A 22340-nucleotide genomic window follows, 5' to 3' on the forward strand; every position below is an offset into this window, starting at 1 on the left:
GTTACACCAACGGACATAAATCGGTTACACCAACTGACCATAAATCTTCTACAGCAAAAGGACAAGAAATTGACACAGAAAATATTCATTAAGGTGAACTGGATTGGATATTTCAGTATATATTTGTCATTCGTCTTATTCCATATCAAAAACTATTTAATAACATCAATAAGAAAAAACAGGATTAATTTCTGTTCCATTCTGATTTCAGTTCAGTTCTCATACAATTTCAGTTTGTAAAATGACAGCCATTGTTTTCAAAGAGAGAGAGAGAGTGAATCCAACAGTTTTTTTTTCATTTCTTTCATCACTAAACTGTTTTGAATAAATTTTTAAAAACCGACAATCATCAGTTCATGTCATCTGAATAGATCTGAACAAATTGTTTCACATAACAATATAAATGAAACGTGTCAGAAACGTAAGACTTGAAATATTATTGAGGATGCCTGTGGTACCTCTACATTTAGCTGCACATAGTCATGAACATGGGGGTTAACTATGGGTTCTGGAGGGCCAATTTGCTGGTCACCTCCTGAAGTGTTAATCGATGGAGGAGTAAGGTTTAAAACATCAGTACCCTTTTATTTTCTATATACTGTCTTTGGTACTGCTTTCCCTCATCTTTTGCTGTATCGTTGTTGTATGTGTACCTTTCACGTCTTTTGGCCAGATAATTTGCCCTTGCAGCAGGATCTGCGTTCACTCGCGTTCTGTGGCTAGCCACTTACAAGTGGCATCAATTGGGGGAAAAGAAGTACACTTTATTTATAATAAATGTATTTATATTATTTATTCATAATTTAAACATACTGTTTACATGCATCATAAAAAAAATATTAAAAATGTATTATGGAAGGTTACATTTAAAATAAAAAACCTTGACATTTCAAAAATCGCTTAAATTACAAAATAATATAACCCTATGAAAACTACTGTTCATGCTAAACATTCATTCATTCATTAATTCATTCATTATCTGTAAGCGCTTATCCAGTTCAGGGTCATGGTGGGTCCAGAGCCTACCTGGAATCATTGGGCACAAGGAGAGAATACACCCTGGAGGGGGCGCTAGTCCTTCACAGGGCGATACATACTCACGGGCACATTTGAGTCGCCAATCCATTTACCAACGTGTGTTGCCAAGTTTTTTCACTTTGTTATCAGGGCATTTAATTCAAACTGTTTACTATTGACAGGTTTTGTATTTACAATACAATACAATAAAAATGCACCATTCAACCATTAAATGAGGAGTTTTCCTTTCCCCAGTGCAATAATTGACTTCATGTGAATACAAATATGCAAAGGCACAAATAGTAATTCATTTTATTTGCAAGTATTTTGATTTCTTTGTGCAATGTTTAAAAACTTTATGGCACTTTGTGGAACTTTGAGGTTATGAGACTAGATGGTTTCTTCACTTGCCAATGGCATATGGTCTTCTGGGATAGGGTGGGTCCTTGGGGACAACGTTTGCCTAGAACTGAGGGGGGGCAGTTTAGCAGGCAGACTTCCTCTCCTCTCTACAAGCTTCTCTAGTGCCTGGACTCGCCTCTCCTGCTGCAGCCAGTAGAGCATTTCAATACGGTCCCAGCGCATCTTTTCTCTGTAAGGTCGCCCCTGCAACATTATCAAACCAACTGTAGTGCAGGTGCAAAAATCTCAGGTCTCATCTAAAACAATCTGCTAAAAACCAAGGCTGGACTGGGGTTACAATAGTATTATAGAGATGTGTGTGCAGAGACTCTGTATGCCCAGACATTGGTGGAATACGTTTTTTCCATTTCTCATACATTTATTGTTATTTATACCTTTGTGGCTGTAAATATTTCTAATATTCTGTATTCATGCCTAATGCTGGAATGTTTCAGTGAGGATATAATTGCATTCAGCCACAAGAACATTTATGAGGTCAGGTATTTGTATTAGACATTTTGGTCTGAATCACAAAAAACAATCCAATTCAATAGAAGGGTAGGAAAGGGAGTTCCCGCACTCCAATGCTGGGGACTTTCTGAACATGCTGACACTATGCTCATGCGCAGCTGCTCCAAACTGTCCCATTCTATTGGTAGATTTTCTATAAAGAGATACAATCTGTGTGCACAGTGGAACACCTGTGTCAGCAATGAATGCACCTTCACTGTTTATAAAGCGCTATTAAAAAAAACAAAAAAAAAAAACCAACAACTTTGTGCAAATAATGTAGAACAGGGCTGTTAATAAATTGTTACTCACCTTATAAGTTACTGTATCATTAAAGGCCACTGAAATACGATGAATAGTCTTGGACAACACATTATTGAGAGCTGCTATTTGAGACTCAAGCTTCTCTCTGAAGTTTGCCTCCTCAATTCTGGCAGCAGATGTGCCACGGTAGCCTTGGCATGAAATAAGAGACCATATAATCAAGTAAAACTAACCATAGCTGTGGTTTATACACTCACTAATTGTAGCTAATCAGTTCATATTATTGATACCACTGTATCAATTCAACAGTTCTAAACCTACACTGTGCACATATTGCATATCTTATAAACAGCATGATGAGTATTATTACATATTCATTAACTGGCAGCTCAGTGTGTGTTGAAGCAATAAAATAGAGGCAATTTTGGAGTAAAACTAATTAGATAAATATATCTCTGTAGAATGAATTACATTTGGTATTTTTCTTATGCTGCCTGAGGCAAAAACAAGAGCAAATTTCTCATTTTTATGCTTGTGATCTTTGTTCATGTCACAAAATAGATACCATTCTGAAAGAACCTGCTGGGATCTGATGCCACTCTCTCGAACTGCTCCAGTTGAGATAACATGAATTCCCTCTGCTGAATCAACTTAGCAGCCTGCTCCCATGATGCTGTGGCCTGTTGATGCCAAAAAGCAAAATATTGATTTGGGGGGGGGGGGGGGAGGGCGCGCTATATTTCATTAGGCATTATTAGAGATTAGGCATAATATGAAAACTGTATCTTGATATCATGCCATTAGAAACCAAAATGACCACTGTAACAATGAAGGTATTATGCTCATGTTATTACTGAACTTCTCATCTTTTTAACATTAGAAACACTGCTAATTTAAATAATCACAAGTCCAATTACTTCTTACTGTTTTAGTATGTAAACACATGCTTTCCAGGCATGTGAACAGGACATATCCTTCCAATATGACTTTTTGAAAACATGGTAATCCTTTAGTTATTGGAAATGATAAAACATGAAATAATAATAACTGCCCTTAGGTTATACACAATTTAATTAGAATTAGTGGCAACCCCATCTCTGTCAGTGTAAAAATAAAACATAATTCCTCTGTTATGTGATGCTCTACCTCCTCCAGTTTGTCCCTGTATGCATGAGAGCTGTATTTGATGGCCATATCCAACCTTTGCGTCTCTGGTAAGCAAAGTATCGTCCAGATCTTCTCCAGCCTGGCCTGAACTTGCTTTCCATTCTGAGGCCCTCTTAAAGGCATGCTGAGGTCTTGTTCTATCCCCTGCCCAAACACACACGTCCACACCTATTGAATACTGTGCACATCCATCTTATTCTCAATTTAAAAAAAAAAAAAAAAAAAATCATGCCCTCTATATTTAGCCCTTCTTCCAAAGCCACTTTTCTAAAACAACTAAATATCATTGCATTTCATTCCTCAAAACTATCCTAACGTTATGATTTTACTTGTTAGAAAATGAAGTGTCTTGTTCAATTTATAGAAAAATATATTAACTAAAATAAGGAAATCTAAGCTATGATATGTAATGGGGAACTGTTCTTGAGTATGGCATTATTCTGAAGTAAATTTTATGGCTGTATGGTTCAGTGAATTCCAGTGAAGTTTTAATTTTAAAGAAAACATCAACACTCACCACATGCTGAATTTCCATATTTGCTCCCTCCACTTCTGAAACTCAAAGTTTAAAAATCTGTCATGTCTCAGTCTACTTTCATTGCCATGTCAGAATTCCTTCACTACAAAAATGTTTCCAGTAGTGCCAAATTCTATAAAACATGTTTATTCATTTTAAGTTTACAATTAACAACAATTAGACTGAATTTTTATAAGTGTACTTGCACTGGGCCTTCTCGGGGAAGGCCACAAATGTTTAGTATTTCTTGTAGTAGTAAAATGAAAATGACTGTTACGATTATCAAGTGGATAGCTACATGTTTTTTCCGTGGCTGAGGACAAAAACTGTCACCAGCATCTATCAACTGAGTGAACCACCTGGAATTTGATGGCATTAAAAGCAATGTTGTGGATTAAAATAGCTCATAGTGGGCGATATGGGAGCAGGGGGAATCACTTGCCATCTGGCAGCAGCTCCTTCCACAGACCCCCCATCAGCACTGTGTTGACATTCCAGAGTCCAGACTGATAGGCCTGCTTCTCTCTCCTCAGTGCATCAATCTTTTCTTGCTGCCGTCTGGGTAAGATCACAACTATGCAAATTAACATAATGTATTATCCACTTACACATATATTAAAAGCACCTTCAGTGTCTCTGGTTTCTTCAAGCCTATGGAGAGTGTCTTGACTTGAAATGGGACTTTGTAGAAAAAATGACTAACTCAACTTTCTTATAGTGCTGGTAAGACAGCCATTGTTAAGATATCCAAAACCACCTGTAAGTATGTATTTCTTTTCTAAGGTTTTACAAACCTTTACTTCTTCCTCTCTGCCTTGGAAGAATTTAAAAAATGTGCATTTATTCTATGAATGAACATTTCACAGGAAACTCCTAAGAATGACTTTGTTTGCGCCTGTACTATTTAAATATGCAGATTTTCTATGGCTCCAGATTGAATAACCTTATCTTCTCTTTTTGCAGCTGCTGCATCTTCTGCTTCTCATCCTCCTCACCGCTGACATCGCTATCGTACAGGTGAAACACACCAGACAGAATATCTGACTGCTTCAGGAAGAGGAAACAAGAGTCAGTGAAGTGTGTAGTATAATATTTTGTGACATTATTCAATGAGGATTTCCACATTTAACAATCACCTGTTTGGAAATATATTTGAGGTAATCATCAAGTGACAGGTTAGTGTTGGATAACTCTGCTGTACACGCTGGAGATGTCTCGTCTGCAGGCTTCTTACCATCTGCAGCATGCTCCATCCTCTTTCTGTTTTCAAGACAAGATAATACCAAAAACACACATACACGTTTTTCTTTATTGCCAGTTTTCATAACTGAGATTGTGTGTGCTTCAGATCCTGGAGCATATTTACTAAACACTGCAGGCTCCTACAGACTGAATGTTGTGAAAATGCATAGTAAGAATAAATAAGAGACAGAAAGGGAGAGAATGGGCAACCTGTGAGATATTCCATAAAGATTTAGCGTCCGCATTGAAGGGTTCAACAGCCTTTTTAGATGATTCAGTTTCAAGCCATGAAATAAATCGGCACTGCTCATTGCAGGCTCTGTTATAAACTCCTAAGAAGTAACAGAATGCAGAAAAATCGATTTTTTGAGTCTAAATAAAAATGTAAAAATAAATTTTTAATATTTGCGGAAAGGCTAATTAAGGTCTAGTTCTACACCATTTTAGCACGTTTGGAAAAACAGTATTATACCATATATTTTCATATAATATGTAAATAAAATACAAGGCTGACAATAATCAATAATCATGCACACAAAGTACTGACCTCGTCAAAGTCTAAATAATTATCTGAAAGAGTTTTGGATAATTCCTTATAGACTTCTTTTATTTCACTCCCACAAAATAGGTTCTGATCCATCCACATGACTGATGAAGGCTCAATCTGAAACATGGAAGAGCTTGAGTTTTAGTTTGCAATTCAAACATCAAATCCTGCCAGAGATGCCAGTGGATATTTATTAACTATGTTATAACTCTACGCCAAATTTAGTGTTTTTGGCATCTTTTTCCTAAAAGATCTACAGTATTTAGAAACTTTCAGATCTGCCGTTTATTTTTATTTTCTTCTTTTTTTTCTGCTCACTAAACTGGCCTTTTCTCTTTGAGCTTGCTCTTTAGTCTGCCAACATATTTTTAAACAAAACTTCAAACTATGAGCTGTAGATAATATGTGCACCTAGTCTGTTTCTGCTCAATGTAGGGAGATAAAACACCCTTATAGAAACAAGCTATATAAAACTATGAATTAGCTAATTGTATTCCAGTATGCTTCACTAACATTTATATTATATTTTGTGATGATAGTAGTTCACCCTTTATACAGCCAAATGTCATGAAAAGGTTTGGAAAATTCAGAACATAGCCTTGTGTGTAAAGGGCAATAATGAAAACCCAAAACTAATAATTAGGAACTTCAAACCCTCACACAGCATACATTAAAAATTGCATGCTTCATGGATTCAAAAATAAATCAACTAAATGATGTTTGCTGCTGTATCCTCAAATACAAGTTATGTGTATACAAGAGTGTATTAGCAGACATAACTTACACATCTGTAAAGGCAACACATCTGCCATACATATTTTGGAACATACAAACAAACAAAAAGTTAAAAAATGTAACAGAGCTGTTTTTAATTAAATAGATATCAATTGGAATTTGCAATTTACAGCTTCCTGTTTTTATAAGCTTTTTACTTGCTTTCAGATCTCATTTATTACTTTTGTAAATATAATCAAAAATGTCCCATGTTCTGCAATAATAATTTGAAATCTAAAGGTGTGTGTAAGGTTATAAGGTATATTGGTAGCGTTACTGTACCTCTCCAGTGAGATTGTTGTATACGGGTGGGTGCATGCTGATGTTGATTTTCTCTTGCATAACCCTGTCAGAGACATGGGCCGCTGCTATACGCGCAATGCCCAAAGTGGATACATTCACATTTTCCACTTCTGACTGAGGATGCTGAGGTCTCAAGACCTTGAGTTGATTCTTCATCAGCTGTTTCTCTTCTTCCTCCACTTTCTGACAGACACATTTGACAGGACTGAGACAACTAAAACATAATACCATTTACATTTTTGCTAGTGTTACTGTTTTCACCCTATATACCAAATCTTTAAACACTGAGCAGGCAGAAGGTTTTGCCCATTGTCCCAATGACACAGCAATACAGGAGTTCTTTTTCATTTACAGAGATTCAATGCAATTAACTGAGAGAGAGAAAGAGAGAGAGAGAGAGAGAGAGAGAGAGTGAATAAAAAATATTAAGCATCATAGACAGTGTCTACCTGCAGCATATGGGTCAGTTCTTTTAGTCTGCTCGAGCCACTGCTTACTGAAGCTCGAATCAGAGGAGGAATATCTGCCTCAGTCAGCATGAACTCATCTGCAGAATCTTTATCCTCTAGCAATCTATAATAAAACATCAGTAAATCAAACACTGTGCAAAATGTAAATAATAATATGATGGAATTAAGTGTACATAATTAATTTATTCATACATTCATAGTCTGTAATCACTTATTTATTTCAGGGTTGCAGTGGGTCCAGAGACTTGCCAGTCTCCCTATATTAACCCTATGTTTAATTTAAAATTGTACAAGGACAAAATTGTAATAATTGAAACTGAGAAGTTTTATTATTTTTTTTTAATTAAAGGCCCATTTTGAATTTAATACCAACATCAATAACATCTTTGAAATTTTCACATCACGTCTTTCCAAAGTAGAGAAGAGGAGGGGTTCATAACTCTGTGAAAATCTACATGGGAAAAGTTCAAGAATTGTGTTTCTCAATGTAAAATAATTAAGAACTCAAGGATGTCATAATCTACAGTACATTACATCATTAAAAGTTTTAGGGAATGTGGAGAAATCAATATATTTAAAGAAAAGGGCCCAAAACTAGTATTGACAGGCTCTTCAGGCCCTAAGGTGGCACAGAATTGAAAACAGACCATACCATATGTTAACAGAATCCAGACACATTGCTGCCTTCTCTGGGCTCAAGCTCATTTAAGATGGACTAAGGCAAAGTGGAAAAGTGTCCAGTGATCCATACATCCTGTGGTCGGATAGATTAAAGATTAAAGATTAAAATGTGAAATTCTTTTTGGAAATCATGGACGTTCTGGGCTACATAGAGGGATCACCCGGCTTGTTGTGAGTTCACATTCAAAGCCAGCATCTGTGATGGTATGAGGGGGGCATAAGTGCAAATGGCACGGGTGACTTGCACATCTGTGAATGCTAGACAATATATACATGTTTTGGAGCAACATGCTGCCATCTAGGCAATGTCTTTTCTTCTGAAGTCCTTGTTTATTACAATTAATTTTTGGCCAAAGGCCAAAATTTCAACCAGCTCTACCTCTGTCAATTTTGAAGCTACGGACACCAGATTTCAGACGGTCGGACCCAGGCACATAAAGACCCATCACCTCAAAAATCGGACCTCTTGCACTTATCTGTCCTGTTTAATCCCTCCTTCAATATCCCTCCATTCACTTGAATGGGGGATGGCTAGAGTGTGTGATGTCATCGCACTCTAGCTCCTCTGGCCGGAAAGCCTTTTTTCACATTTTAGCGGAACATTTCCCCATAACTTCCTCATACTTTCATGTAGAGACTTGTACATTTGAGATCTTTTGAAAATACCTTTTTTGAGTTATGAATTTTTGTTTGGCACTAGGGAGGGTTTCAGCTCCCATAGAGTTCAATGTATTTCAGAGCGTCTCAGCGCACAGAGTTTCAAAAATTTGTTCTGTGATTAACTCGTCATGACATGATCAATTATCGCTCAAAAAAGAAACACCAGATCGATTCAGGGCTACATGAGTTTGTTTGGAGGGTGTATCCCCGCAGGAATTCATTGAATTGTGAATCTCTCAGTCCTTGTGTGTGTGTGTGAGTGAGAAAAAGGGAGGAGGAGGGGTGTGAAGGACACAGAAATATATAGACAGTCTAAGATTTTAAAGGTCATCTTTAAGGTGGAAATCCAAAAAACGTTGTTGTTTTTAATGTGGACGTCTTAATAGAATTGTGGGTTCCTTAAGGTGGATTGAAGTGGTCTTTTATTTGAGGTTTTATTTTCAAGTGGAATTTTTAGTAAGGTGTCAGTCAAAGTACACTGGCAGTCTATTTAAGCTGGTGGTGTTTTAAAGGTTTTATTATTACACTAGTGGTGTTTTAAATGTATTATTTCACTGTACTATGTACTATACTATCCCAGTACTGCTTTAGTTAAAATATCACCTTCAGATATGGTCTCTGATCATGCATCAGTACAGAATTATGTTGAATTACTGTGTGCGTGTGTGTGTATATATATATAAAAGCTCACTTTCTCAAATCTTCAGCAGGGCTTATATTCACATCCAGGTTGTTGTAGGTGTGTGTAGACAGAAGAACTAAAGGGGACTTAGACCTTGTTGGTAATGCTGCCATCCCCAGCTCTTCCAGGAATGTCTCCCTCCGCAGGTCTGGCATTGAATTGCATCTCTGAGAAGCCATAAGAAAAACTATTGTTACTGCTCAAAACAGAATCTACAATAAAATTTCAATATTAAAGTCTTAGGGAGCCCTGCTAGTTATATCCCTTATCTATACAACTAAGACATGGAAACAAAATAATAATGCATTGAGAGGTGAGGAAATGACTTGAAAATGCTTGGGATTGAGATCTTGATATTTAATACATGTGGAATATGTGCTATAAATATCTAGTTGCCCATCTTATTAAATCATTACCACTCCTCTCATATATAAGCCAGTTTCATGGCTTAATTGTAAAATACCATGTATGTAACTACACATAAAAAATGTTTGTGCTTCCACAACTGCAGACATTTTAACCTGTATGTAGTTGCTTAAACACAACTGTGAAACTAAGTGCCTTTGTGAATCTTGTTCCACAAGATCCTAAATGTCACCAGCTTGGCTCTGTACAGACCAACTCTTACCCAATTAAAGAAAATAAGACAATTAAATTGCCTTTACACATTTACAACCCCACTTCCAATGAAGCTGCGATGTTGTTTAAACATAAATATAAACAGAATACAATGATTTGCAAATTATTTTCAACCTATATTCAATTGAATACACTACAAAGACAAGATATTTAATGTTCAAATTGATAAACTTCATTGATTTTTTGCAAATATTCACTCATTTTGAATTTGAGGCCTGCAACACATTCCAAAAGAGTTGGGACAAGGGCAACAAAAGACTGGGAAAGATGAGGAATGCTCAAAAACCACCTGTTTGGAACATTCCACAGGTGAACAGGTGAATTGGTATAAAGGGAGCATCCCAGAAAGGCTCAGTCGTTCACAAACAAGGATGGGGCAAAGTTCACCACTTTGTGAACAACTGTGTGAGCAAATCGTCCAACAGTTTAAGAACAATGTTTCTCAATGTACAATTGCAAGAAATGATCATCTACAGTCAATAATATCATCAAAAGATTCAGAGAATCTGGAGAAATCTCTGCAAGTATGCGGCAAGGTTGAAAACCAACATTGTGACTTTGATCCCTCAGGCGGTGCTCCATTAAAAACTGCAATGAATATTATCACATGGACTCAGGAATACTTCAGAAAACCATTGTCAGTGAACGCAGTTCGTCACTCCATCTACAAGTGCAAGACATTAAAACAGTAATTTGGCTTTGCCAAGCCAAATTAAGAAATAAATAAATTAACTTACCTTCAGCCTAGACACATGGCTTTGGGAATGTTTCTGATCTTCCTCTGCCTCTGTGTGTACACTGGCTTTGCTACCTAAAACACATACATTCATAGAAGAAAATTCACAACACAGCACTGATCACTGTGTGAGTGGTCAAGGTCAGAAAAAAGACAACAAGAAAATCTTATAAGTACAGTGTAGTGCAAACATCAAAGACCACCCTATAGTTAACTAATTTTCAGTCAAATATTTTGGGTGATGACCACGGTGGCCATTTTGGATCCAACTTTTGTTTTTTCAATGGGGAGAGGGTCATGTGACACATCAAACTTATTGGGAATTTCACAATGGGTAGGCCCGGGCCCACCATGACCCTGAACTGAATAAGCAGTTACAGACACTGAATGAATGAATGAATTAATGCATCTCAGTTGCTGCTTCTTGACAGCTACACATCTTTCAGGCCCATTGAGTTGTCATATAACAGTCGAATTATAGACAGAAATACTTGTTATATTTTCACTTCAGTTTCTGCTTTTTATATGATTTGTATGACATGAATACCATTCCTTGGCACACCATATCTCTCATGGTTAGTAATTGATTTTTTTTCCTTCTAGATCTGTCTATTCAAGTGCATCTCCCATCTCCTCTGAAATAACTCAGAAATTAATAACCATTGTTTTGACTGAAAATTAATAAAAACTGTGGTAGTCTCTGACTTTAGCATAGTGCTGTATGTGAAGGTAGGAATATCATACAGTGTGTGTCCTCTTTGCCACGCATTAGTTCTGAGTGACAAGGCATGTGTTCATACAAATATTCCAGGTCCAGTGCTCCTATTTTTTCTTGAATCTAAAGTGGGATGAAAAAAAATGTTTATTTGACTGTACCTATATATATTAAGTATATATGAAAAAAATCTGTTTCATATATACACTTGGGCACATTCACATATACACAGGTGCTTACAGAAATGCATTACCTCCATGAGGTCTTTGTCTATTGTCCTCTTTTGTTGCCTGCTGGATACACATTTTTTAGGAGTCATGTGTGAGCAGATGTCTAGTGCATGAGGAATAACTTTTGTATGTATCTTCAGTGACTCCTGTTGTCCAATTTGTAGCTTCACAGCCCCTCGCATAGACTTGATCCACATGGCAACATTGCGCTGTATTGAGTGGGCATTTAAACTGGAAAAAGACAGAGTTAAAATACATGCCTTTGAAATATGCCAGTAATCATAAAGACAGAGAACCACTGTTCTATACAACTTACACAATATGTCCATCATCCACAAAACTTAAGTCAAAAGACAATAAGAGAGGCAAGAGATTGACAATTTGAGTCGCCAGTCCACCAACCAACGTGTGTTTTTGGACTGTGGGAGGAAACCCACACGGACACAGGGAGAACACACCAACTCCACAGACAGTCACCCAGAGCGGGAATCGAACCCACAACCTCGAGGCCCCTAGAGCTTTGTGACTGCGACACTACCTGCTGCGCCACCGTGCCACCCCAAACAAAATATTCTATAATAAAAATAAAATATCAATTGGCCGTATTTGAGAGGATTCTTTTTATTATTGAACAACAACTTTGTTCTCAATCAACCCAAAAGTCTCATAAATATCAAAGCTTAATATTTTTGGAAGTTGGAGTGGGTTTTTTTTAGATTTGGCTATCTTAGGAGGATATCTGTTTGTGCAGGTAACTATTACTGTGCAGAATTATTAGGCATCTTACTAAAAAACCAAATTTATACCCATCTCATTTGTATATTTTCACCAGGTAAACCAATATAACAACACAGAATTTAGAAACAAACATTACTGACATTCAAAAACAAAACCAAAAACAAATCAGTGACCAATATAGCCACCTTTCTTTACGATGACACTCAAAATCCTTCCATCCATAGATTCTGTAAGTTTGATCTGTTTACGATCAACATTGCGTGCAGCAGCCACCACAGCCTCCCAGACACTGTTCAGAGAGGTGTACTGTTTTCCCTCCCTGTAGGTCTCACATTTTATGAGGGACCACAGGTTCTCTATGGGGTTCAGATCAGGTGAACAAGAGGGCCATGTCGTTATTTTTTCTTCTTTTAGACCTTTACTGGCCAGCCATGCTGTGGAGTATTTGGATGCATGTGATGGAGCATGGTCCTGCATGAAAATCATGTTTTTCTCGAACGATACCGACCTCTTCCTTTACCACTGCTTGAAGAAGGTGTCCTCCACAAACTGGCAGTAGGTCTGGGAGTTGAGCTTCACTCCATCCTCAAACCGAAAAAGGTCCCACAAGTCCACCTTTGATGATACCAACCCATACCAGTACCCCACCTCCACCTTGCTGCGTTTGTGTTGGAGTAGAGCTCTCTGCCCTTTACTGATCCAGCCTCTCGCCCATCCATCTGGCCCAGCAAGAGTCCCTCTCATTTCATCTGTCCATAAGACCTTAGAAAAAAAAGTCTTAAGATATTTCTTGGCCCAGTCTTGACATTTTATCTCATGTTTCTTGTTCAAAGGTGGTCATTTTTCAGCCTTCCTTACCTTGGCCATGTCCTTGTGCTTCTTGATACTCCAGTAACGTTGCAGCTCTGAAATATGGCAAAACTGGTGGCAAATGGCATCTTGGCAGCTTCACGCCTGATTTTCCTCAATTCATAGGCAGTTATTTTGCGCCTTTTTTCCAACATGTGTCTTGCGACCCTGTTGGCTATTTGCCATGAAACGCTTGATTGTTCGGTGATCACACTTCAAAGTTTTGGCAATTTCAAGACTGCTGCATCCCTCTGCAAGACATCTCACAATTTTTGACTTTTCAGAGTCAAATCTCTCTTCTGACCTATTTTGCCAAAGGAAAGGAAGTTGCCTAATAATTGCGCACACCTCATATAGGGTGTTGATGTCATTAGACCACACCCCTTCTCATTACAGAGATGCAAATCACCTGATTTACTTAACTGGTAGTTGGCTTTCAAGCCTATACAGCCTGGAGTAGGACAACGTGTATAAAAAGGATGATGTGATCAAAATACTCATTTGCCTAATAATTCTGCACACAATATATATATATATATATATATATATCATTATCTATAACCATTTATCCAGTTCAGGGTCGCGGTGGGTCCAGAGCCTCCTGGAATCATAAGGCGGGAATACACCCTGGAGGGGGTGCATGTCCTTCACAGGGCAACATACACTCACACATTCACTCACACTTTTGAGTCACCAGTCCAACTACCAACATGTGTTTTTGGACTGTGGGAAGAAACCAGAGCACCCGTAGGAAACCCACACAGACACAGGGAGAACACACCAACTCCTCACAGACAGTCACCCGGAGCGGGAATCGAACCCATAATCTCCAGGTCCCTGGAGCTGTGTGACACTACCTGCTGCACCACAGTGCTGCCCATATATATACAAATATATAAACCCATAAGCACCTTAATATAACTTCAACAAGGCTATATTGGTTCACCACATATCATATTGCATATACTTCAACTTGTTTCAGACAGACACTCTCCTATACAGAGTTTCCAATACTAGAGACTGCACAAACCAAAAAACACAGATTACCAAAAAAACCTCATGTGGTAGTGACTCCACACACAGCAAACCAAAAAGGACACTCACGCACCAGGTTGCTCTGCAGGAACAGGTAAAATACACAATTTATAATAGGCAGGTCATATGACTCCAAGGACTACAATACCCACAGCCAGTAGTCCAAACACTAATATACAAACAAACAACACAATCCAAAATAATAACCAAATAAAGGGTTAACTCAAACAAAAGAACTCAATAACATAAAAAATTAAGAAACCCACAATGGCTCTTAATTGCCTATATAAAAAAAAAAGAAACAACTAGATAAAACAAAATATAAAAATGATTTAACACCACAAAATATCCACAAAGGCAAAACAGCAGAAGACTTTAGGAGAGGCTCTGCTCTCCACAACCTGGGCCACCTCCAATGGCGACACCCCAAAATACATTGACGCAGCTTACCAAACTCACCCGTTCTCAGGCATGCCGAAATACACACTAATATATACTGCTTTATATGCGCTGTTCCAACATAAGCTGCTGCTAATGGCTAGCAGTGTGGTGAATTGACAGGGAGAGTGACATGTTTTTCTGGTAAAATGTCCTTAGAAGACGCTCAGCAGCATGTCCCGCAGTAACAACAGCCAGACAACAAGAGAAGCGTGAGCTTAGCCCAGTGTGTTCTAACTGTGTATGTACATATGTATATATATATATATATATATATATATATATATATTGACAGCCCAGTGACAGCTCTGGCTGTTACATAATGTACCTTTACCGATTAATATTGGCACTTTTGCCAACTTATCACTTTAATGCTTCTTACGCTGTGCTGAGGTCCATGGCCATGTGGGAGGCAAGACGGCTGCGGTTGACCTGGTGGCTGAAAACAGAATGGGTCCCCAGCATCTCCAAGAGGTGGAGGTAGTGCAAGTAAAGCTGCTCACAGATGCAAAACACCTCATGAAATGTTCGCCGGCGCAGCAGCTTATTCTCCTCTGAGGTCAGCGTGGTGTCAGCTGGCAGCCCACAGAGGTCCTGCCAGATCAGACTCAACTCTGCTATCATTACTGAGGCCTGCGTGCAAATAAAAACGGAACTGCTCAACTGCTGATATTATCATTACATTGATTACATTGATTATCATTACAAGGTACACTAGATAAGATTTAGTATTTTTGCTCCTGGGTACCCCCTACAGTTGCAGAATGCAGTCCGTTTTTACAGCAGTGTCTTGAAATCAAGGGAGGAGGTGGTTTCCTACTCCCCTCAAAAGTTACACTGGATTTTCTGTAGTACTGATCCCTGTATTGTAACAACAGACGAACTGTTCTCCCTATTACATAATGTTAAACAATAATGGGATGTAAGGCCCTTCTTATGTCTAAGATACACTAATGCATTAATTATTTTTCATATACTACATATTATGTACTAGGCCACATTGCCATTTCACATTTTCAAAGTGCATCAAGTGAGACTACTACACTGTACAAACATGAATTAACTATAAACACAGGTTGTTTAAAATCTGTATTTGTTAAAGTATGATTCAATGGAGTGAAATACCTCATGGAGTAAAAAATATGGAGTGAAGTATAGAGTGCAAAACAGTCCCTGAACTAAGACAGGGATAGTGCTTTCTACCTCTTACCATGAATTATGAAAAAGGTAGCTCTAAAATAAAATCCAGTGCAATCTCTTTTCCAGTTTAGTCCTGATGCTGTGAAGTGAAGTATAGACTGACCAGAGCTTCCTGGTCTTCAGCTGAGAAGGCAGGGGGAGACTGCTGTTTGGTTTTTTTCCTCAGCTGCTGACAGAATTCAGACAGAGAGGCTGGAATCTCTGTTATCTCTGAGACTGAAGACTCGGGTATAAGCTCCTCAAACCTGTCTAATAAACATAAGCCATGTCATTATTTCAAAAAGGGGTAAACAGATATTTAATACAAATATTTAGGCTCTATGTTCTACAATGCAACACCCACTAAATTGCAAAAAAATATCAGAACACCCGAATCCTTCATATGAATTAATATGAGATGGTTCTTCCTTTGCTATATCAGCCTTCAATATTCTGGGCAGGTTTGGAACACAACTATGGAGATTCACTTACATTTAGTCCAAAAAAAGTCTTACACTGATGATGACGGGTGACAAAAACCCGTCTTGTAGTCAGCATTTTAGATAATCTCAAAGTGTTGAATGGAGTTATACAGGCTAGTCAAGTTTTTCAAATCTCACATTACCAGGCTTTGAAGTAAAATTTGTCACTGCAGGGAAGGTGCTTCAGCCGCTACAGAATTCATTGTTGGTTTGACATACAACAGTCTCCCAACACTTGGCACTGCACATGGTGAACTTAGGCTTGTGCATAGCTTGGCACAATGGTCACCAAGGAGCCTCAATCGGTTAATCTCCCAGCAAAGGTTTATTTAGGAGACATTCCATAATGCAACTACAGGTGTAACTGAAAACAGCTCCAGGTTCTTTAGTGCGCTGTATAAACTACAATATGGATGGAGTTAAAAACTTCTCATAGCAAAAGAAAACACAAACCTCCTTTCTTCACATCGTCCACATCTGTGTGGGAGAAAAGTGACAGGGGACCTAGAATATTCTGGAAATATGTCTTAGTCTCTTGTGTCTGGGACATGGAGAGACTCATGTTCTTGTGCTGAGCTTTTATACTTTGGCTCATGTTTTGGGAAGCTCTGTGTTTATTCATCAGTCTTCCAGTCATCCTCAGATGTGCTGGCACTATGGGACTGAATAAAAAGAGAGACATGAATAAATGAAAGACTGGAAGATAGAAAAATTGTATATTAAGAAACAGGTTTCTGCAAGCACCAGGGCACCTTACACATACACAGGTGCACAGATATATTTCAGCTCATTTCAATATCATACACATAAAATCTGTAACATTTTTAATTTTCATGTTCACTGGGCAATTGTATTTCATTTTAAAATAAGTACAGATCATATGTAAAACATGGGGAACATGATTAAGAATAGTTATTTAAAGCAATGGCAAATACCAGAGAAAACATTTTTGAAAACAAGGTGGATTTCATGTTTGTTGTGGTTCACCTGCGTGACTAATTTACCTTGACTAATAAACATAGCACAAAAAGTTAGGAAATTTGTGTTTGGTAGATTATTTCTTTGTTGTACCAATTCTTCTTGTCAATAAATCTTATACAGTTGGGAAGCCTGTTAATTTCCCTTTTAAATAGTGCCACATTTGTAAGGAACATGCATTTGTGGGATGTGAAGTAGAGCTGAGTATGTGGGTTGTGCCCATGAAAAATTTGCCAAAGCCAAACATTCATTCATTCATTCATTCATTCATTATCTGTAACCGCTTATCCAGTTCAGGGTCGCGGTGGGTCCAGAGCCTACCTGGAATCATTGGGCGTAAGGCGGGAATACACCCTGGAGGGGGCCAAAGCCAAACAGGAAACACAAATTTCCTCACTTTTTGTGCTATGTTTACATTAGTGCATTAATAGTTATTCAGAAAACGCGACCCCTGGTGGCTACGTAGGAAAGGCCACAGTAACAGACCTACACTCCGTTGAAATTGCCTAGTGCGCCTTTAAACTGGTACTTTAAACTGGTAACTTTTTTACATGCCAGTCCAGCTTAAGTCTTCAGACTAGTATAAAAGTAGGACTTCAAACCCGAGATTGAATAGAGACGTCACCGTTTAGTAAATGCTATAATTATCTCACCGTTGATTAACTACTGTTGAATGGCTAGATTTTAGTGTATAACTATGTTAGTTAGCTCAGCGTCCACGTAACAACTTTATACAAGATGACACAACAGCACGAACAAATCTTAATCAATACAATCGATAAAAGATGCAAAATGCTTACCAGTCAACACAGCCCTTACGTCTTCTATGCGAGTAGACGGACAGCTGACGGTCGAGTGCTGAACTCGTGTTTCTAACCCACTCTACAGTCGGTAACTTAACGACACCGTCGCCGAGCTCAGTCTCTAACGCTAAACTTTCTCTCAAAACGACTGTTCATCAACAACAACAACGCTGTGATGTGTAATCGTGTTCATCTGGAGGTAGTTTAAGTGAATTACTCTAGTTTTGAGTTGAGACAGCGCCTAATCTGAAAGCTTCTGTCCGAGCAGGTCCCGTTACCATAGATACCCTTAAACACACACACACAAACACACACACACACACACACATCCACACACATACACACACACACACACACATCCACACACATACATACATACATAAATATATAAATATATAAAGCTACATTCTCTCTGCTTATGATTTTAGCATTTTTTAAATTATACTTGTATGTCTGGTGAACATATGTGGACATATTTTCCATCAGTATGGATTACATTTAATTAAAAGAAAAAAAAATTGTAGCCCAGTAAACAAGGAACGTCCCTGGACGTTCAAAACAGGTCTAAAAGTAGTCTGTCCGTCAAGGACATATTTTAAACGTCAATGGACGTCCAAAATCCATCTTAATAAGTTAGTTAAGTGGTGACCAAGCGATAACGTCAGTGGACGTCCAAAACGCGTTTTATACAAGTAATTTATTTCGGGACCAATTAATAACGTCAATTGATGTCCAAAATACATCTAATGGTCGTCTTTTCAATGTCTGTGTTTGGACGTCTTTTCAACTTTCATTTTCAACCTTAAGAGAACGTTGATTAGACGGCAGACATTACATTATTTCAACGTTGAATCAACGGCTAAATGTTTACGGGGAGGAGCTTGTTACAGCTGTGAAAACTTGATCCTTCAATAAAGATAAATCGGAGAAATCACTTTTATTATTTTATTCTTCAACTCCACCATGAGATCCAACTATACAACCCGCTCTCACATGTGCACAGTCTAATATCTCCTACTGTTCCTCTCCTGAATGTCATTTCTCAACACGTGTCTCCACAGTACATCCTACTGGAATAAAGTGGTATTGCACTCGCTAGGAGACTTGGAGAATTAGGATATCACATTTCTCCGCTCTTAAGCTTTAATTTGGTACATTGACTGTCGACTTTGGATCTGTATTACTCGAGATATACTGACTGATATAACAATGAGTGATTTTTTTAGGCGCTGGCGACCAATGAGCGAATTAAAAGGCTAAATAACGCTGGGTATCTAGGTTCCAACTATCAACTCAGTCGTTTATGATGCAGATTATTGAGTGTATGTTACAAAGAACAGTCAGTAACAAACAGTGAGAACTGAAGAAGAGAAAATAACTCATACCGTTTTCTCTGATGAGACGGCATGCAGCTACAGGTTGGAGGCTTGTACTCCTGTACTTGTGCGTTTAATCATGTCTGCCTGTAAGATGGCAAAATCGACGCAAGGGGGCGCTCTAACAGCCAGAATGACGGAAGTTCCCACAGCATTGCCTGTGTGTATTGCGTTACTATCGTCCTCTTGCACTCATATATCGGCTGATGCTGATTATATAAAAAATGCCAAAAATCGGCCGATATATCGTCGAACACTACTCTGACAGAGACTGAGGGTCCTGTCATGGCTTCATTATGCTGTGAACAGACACATGAAACGACATACAAACTACAGAAAGCACAACATTCATTCATTCAGTCATTATCTGTAAGCGCTTATCCAGTTCAGGGTCTCGGTGAGTCCAGAGCCTACCTGGAATCATTGGGCGCAAGGCGGGAATACACCCTGGAGGGGGCGCCAGTCCTTTACAGGGCGAAAGCACAACATCAGCTTCTTAATTCAGGATTGTAATCGCAAAAACACTTCATTTTTTAATCAAACGTTGTTCCTCACCATCTGCTAACTCTCCAGTCTGTGCTCGAAACCGGTCTTGTGTTTACGAAGCACCTTTTTGAAAATAAACCGTCTCAGTCCGTTAGGATAGATAGCAATGCCTATGTCTCTCTCTCCCTGCTCAAAGCAGAGGCATCTGGTGTTTTTTTAGACAACGAAAATAACTCCAAACGTTGAAAAACACGAACAGAAAAAAGGATTTCTCTATTCCTATTTCGGATCACTTAAGGTGGAAATGCCTCCAAACTCCGGAGACGGCTATCTGCGTTACTGAAAGTAATAAAACATATCGAGTAACAAATGAGTGTCTCTGGTAATTCAATCAGTGAATTAAAACTTACAGACAAGTTAAACTTCATCCACATACAAACAACTGTCGTTTTTCCCCCTCAAACACACCGATCTACCTTAAAAAACACGGAGCTTAGAACTGTGTGTCCCCACGTTTAAGAGCGCCTCAAACAAAATACACAATTTTAGATAAAAAATTGTTCTTTCCACAGTCCAAAAACACACGTTGCAGGTGGATTGGCGACTCAAAAGTGTCAGTAGGTGTGAGTGTGTGAGTGAATGTGTGTGTGTGTGTGTTGCCCTGTGAAGGACTGGCGCCCCCTCCAGGGTGTATTCCCGCCTTGCGCCCAATGATTACAGGTAGGCTCTGGACCCACCGCGACCCTAAATTGGATAAGCGGTTACAGCTAATGGATGGATGGATGGATTGTTCTTTCCCTATTAATAATTTGAAACCTCTTAACTTTGGGAAGTCCGAGGACGTTCAGAACCCAGTAATGCTGGTGTCCACGAGTTTTAAAATGCGTTGTGTATGATGTGTAGGAGTGTATGATGATTGTAATTAAAGACCTCCCAATGAGTAAAATCTATTACATTTTCTGGATCTTTGGTGTTACTGATAAAATATGAATAAATTCTATTCAACATATCACAGCTAATTTTATTCAGCCAAAATTGTGTAAATTGCAATTAATACTTTGTTCAAATTTGTTGAATTTAGCTCAATTTAATTTCAAACTACCAGACACATTATGTGTATTCATCACTAGTATTAATGTAAATTCGTGCAGTAAGATCTTTTTTATAATCACTGTTTAAAGCACATTTTGATGGTAAGAGATTTTTCTTTTCTTTTGAGAAGTTAAACAGCAGCTGAAGGGGGTAGATATTTATGCTCCATCATAATACAGAACATGGCTTTCCCAAAGTAATACTTTTTGCTTAGGAACACGAATTTATCAGTGAAGTGCATTAGAATACCTTATGTAAGTCTATGTACATGTTTTTATTGTGTTTTTGTGATGTCAGAAAAAACTGCAATATGGTTAAAATAACTGCATATGTCTTCAGTGTAAGATTTACTAAGAAAGTTTAAAGCGTACATTCAGAATTCCTTGTAACAATATTTAAAAATATGTTTTATATGTTTTTCAGAGAATCTTCAGAAAATGAAAAGGCATCTTTCATTTTCAAATGACAATGTTTTGAGTGACATTTTTTACTGCAATTTTTTCTGTTTGAAGTGTAACCACAGGCTTTGTGAAATGTTGCTCACCGAAAGGAGAGTAACAGCAGCAAATCGTCAACAAATAAATGGCCTGGAAAAAAAGAAGAATGGCAACAAATTAGTGGGATTCCTCTGAATACAATATCCAAGCTTTTTGTCCACCCTGCCAGTACACATTTTTGAAGTGTCAATCTTCCCTCTTTCCTCTTTAGGTGGATGTGTCTTAAAGTTTTCAGAAAAATTCTGTCATGTTTAGATGAAATGCACTTTTAAAATTGGTATATTTTTGACTTTTGGCCTTTTCCCTTGTAGTCTTCGTTTACAATGTTGACGGCATATTTCCGTGTTATAGAGAGAAGCTATTTATTAAAAATTGCAATGGAGATTTTTTACTATTTGATTGCGTATTTTTAAACATTGCTGTATTTCTTTTTTAATGCTCTTTAATTCATTGTTAAATAAAAAGCATAAGGATGAATCCCATTTCACCCCTTAGCAATATCACTTGTTTTGCCTAGGGGTAGGTATGTCTCAAATTTTGTTGGGAAAGTGGGGTAGGGCCGAGGGGTTGAATATTAGGATTTTCAGGTGCACACTTCAAACTAAGGTTATGTGAATGCCCTGTGAAACCCTAGCAATATGCGGACACAGGGAGAACAAACCAAACTCCTCACAGACAGTCACCTGGAGCAGGACTTGAACCCACAACCTCCAGGTCCCTGGAGCTGTAGTTAAAGTACTGAAGTACTGAATCTAAAAACATAAGAAACATTAGAGTCCTGCTTCAGCACCCTGAGTTAAAATGGTTACCAAGCTGAAAGACAAAGGCACT

General features: G+C 38.1%; 1 protein-coding gene across 3 annotated transcripts; it reads right to left on the bottom strand.

The window, feature by feature from the left end:
• Nucleotides 1-827: 827 nt before the first annotated feature.
• ccdc87 (coiled-coil domain containing 87) lies at nucleotides 828-18286 on the bottom strand. Of its 3 annotated transcripts, none has more exons than XM_066669087.1 (20): nucleotides 18056-18286; nucleotides 16731-16939; nucleotides 15920-16065; nucleotides 14999-15249; nucleotides 11580-11787; nucleotides 11356-11449; nucleotides 10613-10686; nucleotides 9246-9403; nucleotides 7193-7316; nucleotides 6723-6926; nucleotides 5667-5783; nucleotides 5330-5451; nucleotides 5014-5137; nucleotides 4821-4921; nucleotides 4320-4435; nucleotides 3878-3912; nucleotides 3340-3504; nucleotides 2759-2873; nucleotides 2242-2384; nucleotides 828-1623 (listed from the first exon to the last, which is right to left on the bottom strand). In XM_066669087.1, the coding sequence occupies exons 2-20, from the start codon at nucleotides 16912-16914 to the stop codon at nucleotides 1408-1410; spliced, it is 2697 nt and encodes an 898-aa protein (XP_066525184.1). In that variant the 5' UTR covers nucleotides 16915-16939; nucleotides 18056-18286; the 3' UTR covers nucleotides 828-1407. The 3 variants fall into 3 exon arrangements, 2 of the variants coding, with proteins under 2 accessions (XP_066525184.1, XP_066525183.1); XM_066669086.1 differs by having other exon boundaries at nucleotides 4821-4924; XR_010802258.1 differs by lacking the exon at nucleotides 828-1623 and having other exon boundaries at nucleotides 2249-2384; nucleotides 3395-3504; nucleotides 4821-4924.
• Between the last annotated feature and the right edge of the window lie 4054 nt (nucleotides 18287-22340).

The sequence above is a fragment of the Hoplias malabaricus genome, chromosome 4, assembly GCF_029633855.1.
Source record: "Hoplias malabaricus isolate fHopMal1 chromosome 4, fHopMal1.hap1, whole genome shotgun sequence".
NCBI lineage: Eukaryota > Metazoa > Chordata > Actinopteri > Characiformes > Erythrinidae > Hoplias > Hoplias malabaricus.

Coding starts and splice junctions, on each gene's coding strand:
- ccdc87 (XM_066669086.1), bottom strand. CDS start 16,914: ATGACTGGAAGACTGATGAATAAACACAGAGCTTCCCAAAACATGAGC. Junction 4,925..5,013: donor TCAAATATATTTCCAAACAG/GTGATTGTTAAA, acceptor CTCTTCCTGAAG/CAGTCAGATATTCTGTCTGG. Junction 3,913..4,319: donor GAAGGAGCTGCTGCCAGATG/GCAAGTGATTCC, acceptor TTTGAGTTTCAG/AAGTGGAGGGAGCAAATATG.